The sequence below is a fragment of the Paramormyrops kingsleyae genome, chromosome 16, assembly GCF_048594095.1.
Source record: "Paramormyrops kingsleyae isolate MSU_618 chromosome 16, PKINGS_0.4, whole genome shotgun sequence".
Lineage (NCBI taxonomy): Eukaryota > Metazoa > Chordata > Actinopteri > Osteoglossiformes > Mormyridae > Paramormyrops > Paramormyrops kingsleyae.
The window spans coordinates 7,009,829-7,026,441 of NC_132812.1; the positions used below are offsets into that span (position 1 = coordinate 7,009,829).

General features: G+C 45.0%; 1 protein-coding gene across 1 annotated transcript in view; it reads right to left on the reverse strand.

Annotated features, from left to right (window-relative positions):
• Positions 1 to 16,613, reverse strand: part of arhgap15 (Rho GTPase activating protein 15) — a 126,641-nt gene that overhangs the window by 36,706 nt on the left and 73,322 nt on the right. Inside the window, exon 12 of the mRNA XM_023815998.2 lies at positions 4,869 to 5,003. Coding sequence (XP_023671766.2) covers positions 4,869 to 5,003 — 135 coding nt within the window. The remainder of the gene's footprint in view (positions 1 to 4,868; positions 5,004 to 16,613) is intronic.

Sequence of the window (16,613 nt, forward strand, 5' to 3'; positions counted from 1 at the left end):
AGTTCTTGTATTTGAACTAATGCTGAAGTAACTATTCGGTTGAACAGCATCCAAACCTGTTAGAATCTTATAGACCTGGATCATGTCCCCCCTCAGTCTCCTTTGCTTGAGGCTGAACAGATTTAGCTCAAATAACCTTTCCTCGTATGACATTCCTCTAAGACCAGGAATCATTCTTGTGGCCCTACGCTGCACCTTTTCTAAGGCCGCTATGTCCTTTTTAAGATATGGTGACCAAACCTGTACACAATATTCTAGGTGAGGTCTCACCAAGGAATTGTATAATCTTAGCATTACCTCCCTTGACTTAAACTCCACACACCTGGAGATGTACCCCAACATCCTATTGGCCTTTTTTATTGCTTCCCCACACTGGCGAGAATGAGACATGGAAGCATCAACATACACACCAAGGTCTTTCTCATAATCAGCTACCTTTATTTCAGTAGGTCCCATAAAATACCTGTACTTTATATTTCTGCTCCCTACATGGAGTACCTTACATTTGTCTATGTTAAATTTCATCTGCCAGGTGTCAGCCCAGTCACTAATTAAATTAAGATCCCGCTGTAGCTGCTGAGCCGCTAGTTCAGTATCTGCTACACCACCCACCTTGGTGTCATCTGCAAATTTCACCAGTTTACTGTATATATTGGTGTCTATATCATTTATGTAAATTAGGAACAAAAGTGGTCCTAAAATTGAACCCTGCGGTACCCCACTATGAACGCAGGCCCACTGTGACATCGAGCCTCTTATAACTACTCGCTGCTTCCTATCCGTTAACCAGTTATCAATCCAAGTCGCTACAGTTCCTAAAATACCTGTCGCTTTGAGTTTAAGTGAGAGCCTCTTGTGGGGAACAACATCAAAAGCCTTTTGGAAATCTAAATAGATGACATCATAGGCCTTCTTATCATCAACTTCCTGAGTAGCTTCCTCAAAAAACTCCAACAGATTTGTTAAACAGGATCTACCTCTCCTAAATCCATGCTGGCTATCCCTCAAAATGTTATTTGAGTCCAGGTAATCTACCATTTTCTCTTTGATTATAGCCTCCATAACTTTACCAGTTATACAAGTTAGACTGATTGGCCTATAGTTTGACAAATTACTTCTATCCCCTTTTTTGAAAATGGGCGTTATGTTGGCATGCTTCCAATCAGAAGGTACCACACCTTCAGATAAGGATTTTTGAAACAGTAATGTTAAGGGTCGGCAAATAATATCCCTCATCTCTTTTAACACTATAGGTAAGATGCCATCAGGGCCCTGTGATTTATTTATTTTGAGCTTAGCTAGGCTTTGCAAAACATCAGCTTCAGTTATATATATATTAGTTATAGACGATGTTGAATTAGTAATAAGAACTGGTAAGTTACTAGTGTCCTCGACAGTGAATACCCGTGCAAAACTATCATTGAACTCATTTACTATGTCAATGTCGTTTTCAATTATAAGACCCTTACTATCCTGCAGATTAGTAATTTCAGCTTTTAGAGCTCTTTTAGAGTTAAAATACTGGAAGAAACTTTTAACGTCATCCTTAGCCTCCAATGCGATCTTCCTTTCGACATTCCTTTTAGCTCGTCTAATGTCATTTTTTAATTCAGCCTGTAGATTTAGATACTCTTGCTTTATTATGTCATCATCAGTTATTTTCCATCTCTGGAACAAAGCCCTTTTCCTCCTTACTTTATACTTTATGTCCCTATTAAACCACCTAGGTTGCAATTTCCTAGATTTATTCTTGCTAGAAACAGGTATGAAGTCCTCTTGTACTTGCAATAATGTGCTTTTAAAAAATTCCCATGCCTCTTCAACAGTTTTGTTATTTAACTCCATCCAGTTCACGGTTTCTAGTTTTAATCTCATACAATTGAAGTTAGCCTTCCTAACATTATATATTTTTGATTTGGACTTTGCTCTTCGGGCACTAAACTTAACCTCAAATTTAACCATGTTATGATCGCTACTGTCAAGTGGTTCTAAAACATCTAATTTACCAATCCTGTCCTGGTTATTAGACAAAACAAGATCAAGAATGGCATCTCCCCTGGTAGGGGTGTTAACAAACTGAGTAAAAAAACAATCCTGTACTAATTCCACCATCTCAAGTTCATTTTCAGAAGAGCCAGCAACAATGTCCCACTGTATCCCCGGTAGATTAAAATCACCCATAACTACCACATCATTTTTATTGCTCATAATCCTAATATCACTGTATAACAATCTGCTTTCCTCAGCAGCTACATTGGGTGCTCTGTAACAAACACCGACAATTAGGCTATTTGAGTTTGTAGCATCTAATTTTACCCATATAGCTTCCGTACTTTTACTTATATCAGTAAGCTCCCTTGCCTGCAAGATTTCCTTTACATATACTGCAACACCACCTCCCTTCTTACCTATACGGTCTTTACGGAACAATGTGTAACCATCCATATTATATTCTTGTCCATCCTTATCACTCAACCACGTTTCAGTTATTGCTATAATATCATAAGAGTCCAATGAGATAAGAGCCTCTAAATCATGAATTTTATTCCTAATACTCCTGGCGTTTAAATACAGACAACAAAGGGTAGGCTTATTACAGTGCCTACTTATAATATGATTTTTTTGGGCTTTCCGTTTCCCCCCAGTTACATACTTAACTAACCTCCCTGCCCCCCCAGTCCCTAGTTTAAACATTCCTCAACTACTCTACAAATACGCCTTCCCAGTACACTGGTTCCCCTCCGGTTCAGATGCAACCCATCCGGCTTGAACAGGTCCCACCTGTTCCAGAAGGTCCTCCAGTGCCCCATAAACCTAAACCCCTCTTTCCTACACCATCCTTTTAGCCACGCATTTAATCTCCTTATCTCAGCTAACTTAGCCTCACTTGCGCGTGGCACGGGGAGTATTTCGGAAAATACCACCATGGACGTTCTGCTTCTAAGCTTATTGGCGACTTCTATAAATTTATCCTGCAGAACAGCCCTTCTACCCTTGCCTATGTCGTTGGTGCCAACATGCACCACAGAGGCAATCATGGAGCTGTTAGTCAGACACGAGGAGGCGGAGGCGCTGATGGACAAAGGAGCGGCATGTGGGCAGACGTGCACATTAGTGTCTTCCCGGGGCAGGCCGGCAGCACTTTGGGCGCGTCCCCACTCTGCCGGGATTGATCTACCTCCTACCGAGTGAACTTCCTGTGAAACACACCCAAAAGCTCAAGGGGAGGGGCTGTCAATTGGCCGGATAGGTCTGGTAATTTCCTGGGTGCGTGTCTGAGAGCGTTGGTGGTGGCTGGGGGGAGCACTTTACATATTCCCAGCAAATTGAATCTGATTTCTCCGGTTTGCCTGGCATGACGCAAATTCTGAGGATCCAGAGGAGTTTTCAGGAGGTGAATGGAAGAAAGCAGAATAACAAGATGAAGCTGCTTGCCGGTGTAGGACAGGGTACACGGGACAGGGTACACGGGACAGGGTACACGGGACAGGGTACACGGGACAGGGTACACGGGACAGGGTACACGGGACAGGGTACACGGGACGGCTCAGAGCAGCCACGGTGATCAATGTGGACACATCACCAGAAATGAGGGGCTCCGTTTGAAAACCACGCCTTTCGAGTGTTTGGTCATCCAGCCATGGAAATTAATCTGACGGATTTTTAAAGAGGTTGGAACAAGATTAGTCACGTTATGAACATACTATGAAAGCCACATGTCTTTCTAAGAAAGCCGGTCCTTCAAATGTATACTTGTTCTGTACAATGAAAAACCATAGATGTCTACAAAGCCTCGTAAAGACTCCATGTATAAAGTTTCTTTTTCGAACTCCAAATCGGATATCAGAGGCAAAGAAATTAAATTCCGCTCCGCAGATGGATGAACTTTCTAAGTTGTTATCGGCACAAGCGTAAGCCACACACTACATTTAAAGATGCTGATTTATAGATAGTACACAAAAAGTTAATTACGGGGCACAACTATCAATCACACTGTGAACGAATGTCTAAGCTACAGTAAGCAAATCAGGAGGACTGTTAAGAAACAAGCACTCACATTCATATTTCACACGCTGAATTGTTTATCTGTGTTTCTGGCAACAAAGATTGCACTATTGCTATAAAATTGCCCTTCTTTCAAGACTCAATAAGTGTGCTGATACATTATCAACAGCCGTAAATTGATTTGCCCGCAGGGGAGGGGCCTCACCCCTTCGAGGAGCACAGACACACGGACGCGGCTTAGGGCTCCTCCCTGCGCCGTCTCATGCATCGTGGGGGCGTGTTCTCCTTTGTTTGCCTATTTGATATCGCTGTGATTAACATCCCGCGGAAATGTCTTGTAAGGTTCTGAGGCCACATAAAATGTCACATCCCCACCCATATGACATTAAGCATGTTTGCGATTCTCCACCCCACAGTAACTGCCAGGATCGTGAGTAGCGCCTCTTACTGGAACATGAGGGAAGTGCAGCTATGTAGAGAAGCTGGCAGCTTTCAGCTAAAGATCAGGCTTCATTAAGAGTTTCTGGGAAGGTGAAGATAGAGGTACAGCAAAGAGGAGGCAAACTAAAAATGACTAAACTGAACAAGCGACAACAAACAGGTAAGTGTAGTGAGAAGCAGCGTACGCAGCCAATGAGTTGCCCAGTGGGTGGCCTCAGGCCTCTTGAGCGCCCCCCACTGGGTGCCCCATGCTGCCACAGAGCCTGATCCACTCACCAAACATGTGTCCTTGCTGTTTCTGAAACACGCCAAGCCATCCATCACAGTCCAAATTAAGAGACCTATTCCCAGCCCCCCCTACCAACCCCAAACCCAGACAGTCTAATATCACAAACGAGAAGGCCGAAGTGGGGGCCACTCACTGATCGCGTCCACGAAGAGCTCGAAGAAGCGGTACGGCAGGAGCGGCTCTGGAAGCTCCCGGAAAAACATCTTGAGTGCTCCGGTGACGACGTGGATGTCCTCCCACTGGCTGTCGTCCAAATTCAGTGGCTCTTCTGGGAAAACACGGGGAGAAATGGAACAACTGGTTTTAATGAAACAATTACAAGGCACTAATTATTATGTTAATGTTTGCCTACTATCATCAGGCACCGCTAACAGCCTTCTGCACCTAGAGGGTTAGCGCCTGTGCCCCCCCCCCCCCCCCCCCCCCCTTGGGGAGGGGAATGTTTTCCAATAGCATGCCATCTGTAGGAATGCATCAAGCTAAATGTAAGAGGGACAAAGCCAGCCACTGCTACTGACGCAGGATGCCAGGTACATTAATTCCCATAATGCACTGGCGAGGGAATTAGCAGCACAGCAGAAAGTGTTTAAAGGCTATTAGCTTTTGATGCTGTGGGTGGCCATGTGACACGGCCAGAACAAGGGAGGGGTCTCGTGGTTTGAGGGGACCAGCACACGATGATGTAATGAGCAGCCATGACTTCCCTGGCTTACTGTGCCTCACCACCATCAGGGAGCCATGACTCTGCCTTACCGTGCCTCACTAGCACCAGGGAGCCATGACTCCTCTGCCTTACAATGCCTCATGATATCATGATAGAACGACTTAACATCACAACAGAATGACTTTACGTCAAGAAATCATGACATACTTACCTTGCCTCACCACCAACATGACTCCTCTGCTGGTCCATGCCTCACCACCATCAGGGAGCCATGACTCCTGTGCCTTATCACTATCAGGTAGCTATGACTCCTCTGCCTTACCACTATCAGTGAGCTATGACTCCTCTGCCTTACCTTGCCTCACTACCATCAGGGAGCTATGACTCCTCTGCCTTACCACTATCCGGGAGCTATGACTCCTCTGCTTTACTTTGCCTCACTACCATCATGAAGCTATGACTCTTCTGCCTTACCTTGCCTCACTGCCTTATGTATGTGTGCGTGTGTGTCTCTGTGTATATAGTACCAGTCAAAATTTTGGACATGCCTATCCACAGAATAATTTATTTTTACTATTGTCTACATTTTAGAATAATTATAAAGACATCAAAACTATAAAGAATATATCTGGAATTATGCACTGACTAGTAATTAAACTCCTCCAAAACCATCTTTACTGTGTTTGGCTCAGGTGTCCAGATCATGTGATGCGACACTATCACCCTCACACTCTCCTTTGTAGGCGGCTTGGCACGTCCAAACTTTTGACTGATACTGTGTGTGTGTGTGTGTGTGTGTGTGTCTCATTGACGCTTACCATGTGAAGTTGCTGTATTGTCTAGAACTGAAGACTGTGTAAGGATCTGATATCTAATAATGTCCCTGTGTCCCTGTGACTGGAGGACAGTGGTCAAGGTATGACCCCTGTCAGGAGTATTTGGGAAGTTCACACGGGTCACAGGAAGCCTCACGGAGAGCTGAACTGAAAGCAGCTCTTGCTGCTCTTTGCTCATGACTCTAAACAGCCGTTTTTGGCTCAGACTTGCTTGTTAATCAAACGAAATCTTCTTTAGAAATGCTTTTTTATACAGACCCCTCCACCCCACCCATGATAATGCCCGAGTCAGTTTGATTGAATTCAATTAACAAATGTCCCTTAATTTCATTATGTGGTCATAATGAAGACTGACTTCATCCTACGGGGCAGCTTTGAGCGCCGGGCAGCTGAACAATGACATCAGGAGAGCAGGGGCCGCCCGCGCCGGCTCACTGTCGCTCTGAAGGGGGAGGGGCTTTTCATTACAGTGAAGCCTGTCAAATATTTTGATATGTCCCACACACCATGACGGCCCCCCCGTGCCCAACCCTGTCCCCGTCCTCTTGATCTAACGGTCCGCCTTTCGCTTTAATAAAGGACCCTGATTTCGTGCGCCCGTACAGCTGCTCTGATTCCCAAGCTCTGGCCTGTCACACCACTTTCCAGATCATCCGTGTGAGATTTTACGTTCCCATACGGCGCTGCCACTTGGCACGACACCACTTTGCTCTGACATTTTATAACCAGGAGTAAATAAATACTCTTAAAATCGGCGCTCCCGATCGAGCGTCTGACCTCGACTGGCAACGCCGGGGCGTAAACTTCCTGCGCTGCCGCCTGTTCTTTAGCCAAGGGCTGCTCACGATGAAACGACCCGTTTGTGCTCTTAGGTTAAATACGCCCATATTTAGCGGCGTTAACAGGCCAATTAGTAAGAATACATTTGGCCGTGTTTGTTTTCGTGAGAGAGCCACACTTGTGCTTTTCATTAACGGCGAAAGCATTTTTTTGTAAAACACGCGTGGTTCCTTTACGGGCTAGACGGTTGCCGGTATACGAGCAAAGCACTCGATTGGAATGACGGCGTAAGGCTCGCAGTGCAGTGGGCACATTATACAGAAACAAAACAAAACACGTGCATAACAAACCCGGCTTTGCAGCGTGTTGGTATTTTCCTGGGACGGCATTCGGCGGGCGGGCGGCCGTGATGAATGGACACCACTCTGCCTTCCTTGCCTCCGTCTTGCTCGGAGACACAATGGGCAACCAGCCATTCAGCCGGCATGCCAATGGCGGGGCCACTGCCTGACAGGTCCAGCCGCCATAACCGCCGCTCCGAACAATTAATCATATTCAAGTCCATTCAGAGACAAGCCGACGAGCATCGTGGGGTTCAGGAATGTGACGTGGGGGGAGTAGGTGCGGAAATCCGTTTCGGAGAACCTCTGTAAATCACCCTCCTAATCAGCAGAGGCAAAGCTCATTTAATCTTCATTTAGTCCCGCGTACCTTGACGGTGGCAGTCGGAGGGTATACGTTTCTTTTTTTTTTTTCTGAAAGGCATCGGTGACAAAAAAGCCCATAGATGGCCTCTCATTTCAATTTAGCTTTCAATGAATTTCGGAGGAACAGGTCCGGAGGTCGAGTGTCATTCATCACTACAGAGAGTGACGTTCCCAGCGCTTCAGCGCTTTTTTGGACAAACCGAGGACGGGGGAATCAGGATTCTTGGTAGACGGGCGGGAAGCAGGAACACAAGGTGCCACTGTGTTCGGAAATAATGCGTGCTAAGTCGGTTATGTCACCCCCCCTGACCCCTGGAGTCACGAGACAAGCGACATTCTCACAGATGGAAGCTCGGGACAAGGCAGCACCATGCTGCAATGAAATGAATAACTTAGCCGTGACCCATAAGTGAATTCCTGTGTCTCAGAATTATGATTTATTTCTGCCTTCTACAGCCGTCTTTAGGGCATCCACTGGCTAACAAGAGCTTCTCTTGTTCACTCGAAAAGGACCTCGGGCTACAATCGCTCATAAAGGACAAATTAGATAATTTGGGAAAAGAGACAGTCCCAGGATTTTGTTTTATTTTTTTTCCAACCCAAGTCTGATCTGGATCACACTTTTGTGCTGGGAAGTATTTTTCCCTCCCCCTATTACTATATTCTATTGCGTGAAATGCTTTCATGTGCTACAAAACCCATCTTTAATGCTCCTCTGAAAAAGTTAATGAATATTTATTTATACCAAACTGAAGACCCACACCAGCGGACGTTATGCATTTAATTTACCAAGCGTTTAGATCCGGTGATACGTATCACTCAAGATGTTTTCCAACAAGATGTTTCAAATGTTTATCTTTTTATTTGAAGTCAAAAAGCACTACAAACATTATAAATGACCTTGTTATCTTTGAAGAATATCATGTGGTTCAAATTATCATCTTATCGTCATTCAGTAAATTTGGTAATTATCTATAACAACCATTTAGCTGAAGTAATTCATATTTAAAATTTCACATAAACCAGAAATGCTGAGATTGGCCTTAGAAGTATTACGGAATTAAATGAAATTATAGAAGAGTGTAACGGAATGCAGGAATGTAAAAAAGTACCTGCTGTGCAGGAAGACACTCTGTTAAACTGCGATGGAAACGGCGCACAATAAGTACTTTATAAAAAGGAAGGGGAGAGACTGGGCTGCCAGAGTCACGGCTGAGCTCTGCATGTCAAAGAGAGCAGCCAAATCAAAGAGGGCCAGAATGACCTTGGCTGCCAGGGGCCACGCTGGGGTGAGTCCGAGCCCGACACCACACAAGGGGCCGGGAACGCCAGCCCCAGAGGGGGGCGGGGGCTCTCCCTCAGATTTGACGTGCCCCATGTGTGGCCCCCAGCTGCAGGCGGATGGGTTACGGGCTTAAATCTGGATGGGTAAGTGCAGCAGTTGGGGGGGGGGGGGGCGTGTTTAGACAGAGTCTGGGAATGCTCAGGTCGAAACAAAATAAAGAAATATGAGAAATGCATTTTTAAAAAAATTTTGGCTCAGCCCCGAGGTAGCTCTTTGCTTGAGTGTGGTAGACATCAGGCTTTTCTCCACCCAGCACAGAAACTAGGGGGGTGGGGGGGGTGCCAAAATCCCCGTTCACGCGACTCAAAGGGCCGTGTGAGTCTGTCTGTGGCCGATTCATTTCCGCCTATTCATGCGGGCCCCGCGGGCAGGCAGAACAGGGGGCACTGCAGCCGCGTGCGTGTTCCGCTCCTCGTAAATGGAGAGTAAGTCATCCACGGAAACCGCCAGCACACACGTCAGCCCCGCTTTGTGTACGGCACTCCCCTGTCCCGTCTCACCCGCGCCCTTGTCTGCGTTTAACCGTGCAACGGGGAACACCGCCGAATGGGGAACACTGCCGAACGGAGAACACCGCCAAACGGAGAACAGCGCCGAACGGAGAACAGCGCCGAACGGAGAACAGCGCCGAACGGAGAACACCACAAGCAGTGAACCCCTCTGATGCTGCCCCCCCCCCCCCTCATGTATCGAGCCTCAAAGAGGGAAAGGAAGATCTTTCAAATATACCTCTTTAATTCCAAGTTACCGGGGAAATTATGATTTCCGAAGCATTTCAAAAGGGCTCAGTCGTCCCCGTCAGGCGTGTGAAGTCTTTGTGAATTCAACTGAAATCATTTATTAAAGGCAATATGACAACTAAGAAAAAAGATAAACACGTGTGATTTGGTTAGGATGGTCACTGGTGAGAACTGCGAATGAAATACATCACAGTGACAGGAATAATGGCAGCGGCGACTGAAGCTGACCCAGGTGGGAGGCGGGAGGAGAAGGCTGGCCGCCGGGGGGGTGCGCGGCCAGGGTGCTGCCCCGATCATACTCCCATCGATGTTTGATCAGCCTTCATGCTAAATTGCGATGTGATAACCGTAACAATGACAGCTGGCATGAAGCTGTGACGAGCGTTTATGGGCGTGACGTCCTTACCATTCAGGTACCTAAACCAGACCTTGCAGTCTGTAATATCACGCAGTGCATAATGAGAGCTGATTGTACCGCCTTGGTCTCAAACACATTGTCTTCACTGGCAGTCATCATGAACACAAATATAAGAACTGAAGAACACTTTCATTAGAACCTTTCTTATCGGCAGTAATACTCCCTAACTGTACATGACTTTAGCAAAGCAAAGGGCTTGTCTGACTGCACTATATCTTTTCTCTCTCTGGGAGAGTTTGACTATCATACTGTTACATTGCCTGCATTTGGCTCTGTAAACTGATGCATTAAGCTGTGTGGTGGAACAGCAGAGGATAGGAAGCCCTTTGCCATGTGAAATGACCGTACCTATTTCTGGTAGCTTAGAACACGCTTCTGTCCACCAAGAGGAACACCGCTGTACACATTCTCTAACCCTGTCCTGCTCAGCATTTGTACCAAGGACACAAGGAAAGTAAACTTCTCCTGGAAGTGGCCTCTATTGTCAGCTTTCCAATGATTGCTGAAACTGGAGCTGTGTTTGTGAGTGTGTATCTGTATGCATGAGTGTGTGTGTGCGTGCATGAGTGTGTTTATCTGTGTGTGTATGAGTATACCCCGTGTGTGTGAAAGTCTGTATCTGTGTGTGTGAGTATACCCCATGTGTGTGTGAGTATACCCAGTGTGTGTGTGAGTGAGTATACCCCGTGTATGTGTGTGAGTATACGCCATGTGTGCGTGAGTAAGTATACCCTGTGTGTGTGAGTATACCTTGTGTGTGTGTGTGAGTGAGTATAGCCTGTCTGTGTGTGAGTATACCCCATGTGTGTGAGTATACCCCATGTGTGTGTGAGTATACCCCGTGTGTGTGAGTATACCCCATGTGTGTGTGAGTACACCTCATGTGTTTGTGTGAGCATATTCCATGTGTTAGTGTGTGTACACCTCGTGTGTGTGTGTCTGCGTGTGTGAGTGTGTGTGTGTATGTATGAGTATACCCCGTGTGTGTGAGAGTCTGTATCTGTGTGTGTGAGTATACCCCGTGTGTGTGAGTGAGTATACCCTGTGTGTGTGTCAAGAGATTTATCAAGTCAAGTCAAGAGATTTATTTGTCACATACATACAACATGCAGTGAAATGTATCTCTGAGTCACCCTTATGTGGCTGTGTAAAAATAGAAAAAAATAAAAATAGAAAAAGGTAAGAAGTAAAGTCGGAGTAAAAAAGAGAAATTACAATATATAAATACTAAGTAAGGAACCCAGTATATAATCTAAAATATACAGTGCAGATATAAAATCTAAAATCACGAATCAAAAATATAGTGCAAAACTGAAAAATATTAAATGTAGTGCAAAATTGCAGACTTTGTGCATTCAGTGCTAGTTCACGTTGAGAAGCCTAATGGCCTGGGGGGAAAAGCTCTTACTGAGTCTCTCAGTCCTGGACATCAGGCAACGGAACCGTCTACCTGAGTTCAGCCTGCGGAACAGGCAGTTTGCGGGGTGTAAGGAGTCCTTGATTATCTTTGTATTGCATTTGTGTGAGTATACTCCATGTGTGTGTGAGTGAGTATACCCCGCGTGTGTGAGTTTACCTTGTGTGTGTGAGTATAGCCCATGTGTGTGTGAGTATACCCCGTGTATGTGTGAGTATACCCCATGTATGTGTGAGTGAGTATACTCCATGGTTGTGTGAGTACACCTTGTGTGTGTGTGAGAATACCCCGTGTGTGTGTGTGTGTGTGAGTACACCTTGTGTGTGTGAGTATACCCCGCGTGTGTGTGTGAGTACACCTCTTGTGTGTGTGTGTGAGTACACCTTGTGTGTGTAAGTATACCCCGTGTGTGTGTGTGAGTACACCTTGTGTGTGTAAGCATACCCCGTGTGTGTGTGTGAGTACACCTTGTGTGTGTGAGTACACCTCTTGTGTGTGTGTGTGAGTACACCTTGTGTGTGTAAGTATACCCCGTGTGTGTGTGTGAGTACACCTTGTGTGTGTAAGCATACCCCGTGTGTGTGTGTGAGTACACCTTGTGTGTGTGAGTACACCTCTTGTGTGTGTGTGTGAGTACACCTTGTGTGTGTAAGTATACCCCGTGTGTGTGTGTGAGTACACCTTGTGTGTGTAAGCATACCCCGTGTGTGTGTGTGAGTACACCTTGTGTGTGTGAGTACACCTCTTGTGTGTGTGTGTGAGTACACCTTGTGTGTGTAAGTATACCCCGTGTGTGTGTGAGCATAACCTTTATGGCACTGATGTGCCCCCCAGAGTGCCGCCCTGCCGCATGCCCTCTGCTTCCTAGCGTTGCCCCCAGGCTCACCATGGCCCTTTACTAGATAAGTGTACTGTATGGAAGATGGATGAACAGTATAACTGAAATAACTTGCCCTGTTCTGCCATTATAACCCAGCTTGTTAATGGCTGTTTGGCCAAGCAGAGACAGTCTGATCACTAAAAGTCTCACTTGTCTATGCTTGGATTCTTATACAAGTCATATCCTTCCATCTTCCCACGTCTTATCCCAGTCTAGGTCACGGGGACACACTGCGACCATTTCCGCGACACCAATTAGCCTAACTGCATATCTCTGCACTGCAGGGGAAGACTGAAAATCAACACAACGCGGAGAGAACATGCACACTCCAGACATGGAGAATGGATGTGTATGTGGGATTCCAACCTTCAATCCTGGAGGTGTTGCCAACATATACAAATACGAGATGATAGGAAACGGCAGAGAATAATGACCTTAATGCTATGATCCAAACTGTACCGGATATGGCCAAATGCAAGGTCAGGAAAAAGTTATTCTCTAAGTATTTTCACTTGAAAAATACTATTTGGTTTGTGCCCTTTCGATCGGAGTTACTGTGGAAGCAGAAGTCTAATGCCACAAGCCTTTGGCCATAATTCACATGCAAAGAGGGCCATCATTAAACAGACGGGACGCACCGTAATTAGCAGCTGGCTGCGGGGACCAGTTCAGGCTGATTTGCGCACACTGTTGATCTGTTGACAAACGATTCTATACATGTTAATGTTCCTGAAACGTCCCAATTGCACCTGATGTGCCTGTAAATGCCAACCAGCTGTATGAATTATGGAAATAAGATTTTTGTTTATGAAGGGGAGCTTACATGCTCACACTGCGCTGGTAGGGCGTGCAGTGTTTGGAGGATGCAGCTGGAGGAGGTGGCGTCCGGTGCATTCTGGGAAGCCATCTCCCTTCCTCCCCTAAGCATGTGTGCTGACTCTAGTCCAGGTAAAGTTTGTACAGCGACACACATCAAGATGCCACAAACCTAACTGTCTTTAAGGCCTGGGGGAGACGATACCGGGATGCTAGCTTAACCGGTGCTACCATCTCTTTTAGTGTGGTAACCGCCTCTCTTAGTGGCTAGAAGAATGCTGATGGTGTAGGAGTCAAACTGCCCCTCAGAGCTATTCAGCGTCACTGGAAACATGCCCAGTGAAGCAGCGAGCCAGGTCTGGCATGCACTCTCCCCGTCACCTGGGTTAGGGTCACCTGCGGGTCACTGCTTCATGAACTGACCTGGCCACCATTGAGTTCTGGCATCCCCGGAGCTCCTCGGGGTGTAGCACTGACATAACAAAAGAGATCCAATCACAGCCGCCGCCGAGCCACCTATTTGCACGGCCCGGTGCGTAATTAGCCGAGTGTGCGGCACAGTGGGATTCTCACCCCAGGCCAAAAGTTACTTTTCAAGCTTCAGTGACCGGGCTAATTAAATCCGGCTTTGCTGACAGGTATCCTGGTAACGGCATGAGGTGCCCCGCCCACCTCAACGGCAATAAACACCTGCCGTTGGCAGGCCGGGGACCAGCGTGTCTCCGGTTAAAACCGGCTGGTGTTCCGTAATGCAAGTAAGGCTGCGACTGCGTTGGATTTGCAGCCAGCAGTGAGGGAGATGCCGCGAGCTCTAGTGGAATCGCAGTAGTTCATGAGTCCGCGCAACTCTGCTACTGGGAGATTCCTGACGATTTGTTTGCTGAGTGCTCATCTTCATTTTTATCTAGTGTGTATGAGGATGGTAGAAATTACGTTTGTAGCATTGGTAGCAGATTCTGGTGAAGTTTGCTTTAGTTTTATATTTTTTGGTACTGTTCCAAAAATACTTATCATGTTTACTTATAATCTTTCATTCAAATTAAGTACTTTGCTCAGGGGTACTATAGCAGAACCTTAGTCACTATGCCACCTGCTCACCATTAATAACAAATCTTAAGACAACCTTGTTAAGTTATGCAGTAAAGGTTTAATGCTCATAGTGGCTATTAGACTTCAAAATGAAGTAAATTTATGCTCAAATAGATTCCTAGTACAGTAGTTCATCTCTGTTATTGTAGAATCTTGCATTTTACGTACTGCAGAGTTTAAATTACTGTGAAAGCAGATTTTGACATACGATGGATTCAGAACCAGAGTTTATTGGCCATGAGCGGTCGTGCTCTTTGGATTTTTTCAGGCGATTTCGCATCTGAGTTCAATCCGTTCTCTTTACAGACACGTAATAAATCACACTGACATCATCCATCACCTCTCATTAAAGATTAGCATAAGCAACGGCAGCAAACCTATGGCACTTCACTAGAATTGTGGAGAAGACCTTCATATCACTCGCAGCTTTCTAACGATTATTTCCATGCTGCCATGGAAACGGCTCCACATCACGCCTGTTTGGGAAGTTATGCCAATTTTTGTATCAGTGCGAAAAACAATAACAGGAATAAATGTTTTCAAATGAAGCACTGCCTGTGTTTGTCAGATGAGGCGATTAGCGAGCAAATTAATGATACTGGAGTGTCTTCAATTATCTTTTCAATTAAAACCTTGTTAAGACGATAATGGTAAAGCGCTAATCGAGCCAGCTTTTCCATCATTTGTATTTGGTCAAGTAAACATTTTCTTCATCATTTACAGGTTATGTTATATCCCAATACACTTATATGTAAGTATTTACCATGCAGGTTTCTGTAGAAAAGTCCAGCATGGCCCTTACCCATGATTTGTTTTAGAGGTACCCTTTTTATGGTGTGTTGTGTAGTGAAATATGATTTAAATACTCTACAGTTCAAAATGATGCTCTGTAACATCGACTTTTTTATTGTGTACACTATAAATTATGATAAAATCAGATTTTGGCCTATGTAATTTATTTTTGAGCTATAATGCTCTAGTACAATTGAGTTAGAAGCATTGAGAAAAATGTACTGTTTATAACACTGACTTAGGTTATCAATCAGTGATCTCTAAGGAGGGTGACTACACTTCTGAAAGCTATTTAAACTTTTTCATTGTAACTACATATTTACACGTCAGCTGTGAGGTCAGCCGGCCATTATAAGTGGAGGACAGAGGAACAAATCCCTAAATCCTCAATATGAGTGTGAATGTAAACTGGAAACTGAGAAAATAATAATAATAATAATAATAATTTCACATCTTCAATTGCCTTACCTTTTCATGACCAATATCTCATGTTGTGCAAAAAATGTCACAGACCAGTAAAACTTTTTTTTTTGATGCAATCAAATATATATTCATAAATAAGATATTCGGTTTGTTTTTGGAAATGAACTAAGCCCTCCCTCAAACAGCTAGCGTTCTGCGGCCCTGCCTTAGAGAACAGCATTAGATGATAATCAGAATGTCTATGTTTGCAGGACATAATTATCAGCATTGACTGTGGTCTCCATGAAAGCATGCTAGATCTTTAGCAAAGAAGGCTACCCAGAAAGGTGTTATTGAAAAATGACTGCCTTCGACTGATAAATGTATTATTCTTGATTATTATCATTAAATCACAAGAAAGCTATTTTAAGAAATCACTTCGTTTACTGATGGCGTGGACCACGCATTTACCCATGGTGTAGGACACGTGGCAAGCCAGCTCAGCCTATCATGTTCCTCGTTTGTTCCATCAAGAGCTCTTAAGTGTCCAATGGACCTTTTGCTCTCATTAGTGATGGGTTAATTGTTTAAGACTTTTAAATGGGGGATTTGATGGATTGTCAGTTAAGTACCGCTCACTGCTCTTACCACTGCTTAAAGACAGCTTCAGCTTCAGCTTCAGCACGTCTGGTGATGAAGGGTCCTGACTGCTCTCAGCCACAATGAACGGTGCCGAACAACAACGGATGAACATGTGTCTGTTTTGGAGTCTCTTTTAGTTGCACTTATTTAATTCAGTGATGCTGAAACGGGTACCAGTGTGATTCTCATTGGAACAAAAAATCACAGGAAAAAGGAATAAAAAAGAATGCTATATTCAAAGGTGGAGAGAACACAACCAAACAATGCATGTCATTTGGGTATTATAATGTAGACATATATATAATATGTATAAAAGACATCTGTTTGGCCTTAGAATGTATTTTGTAGTA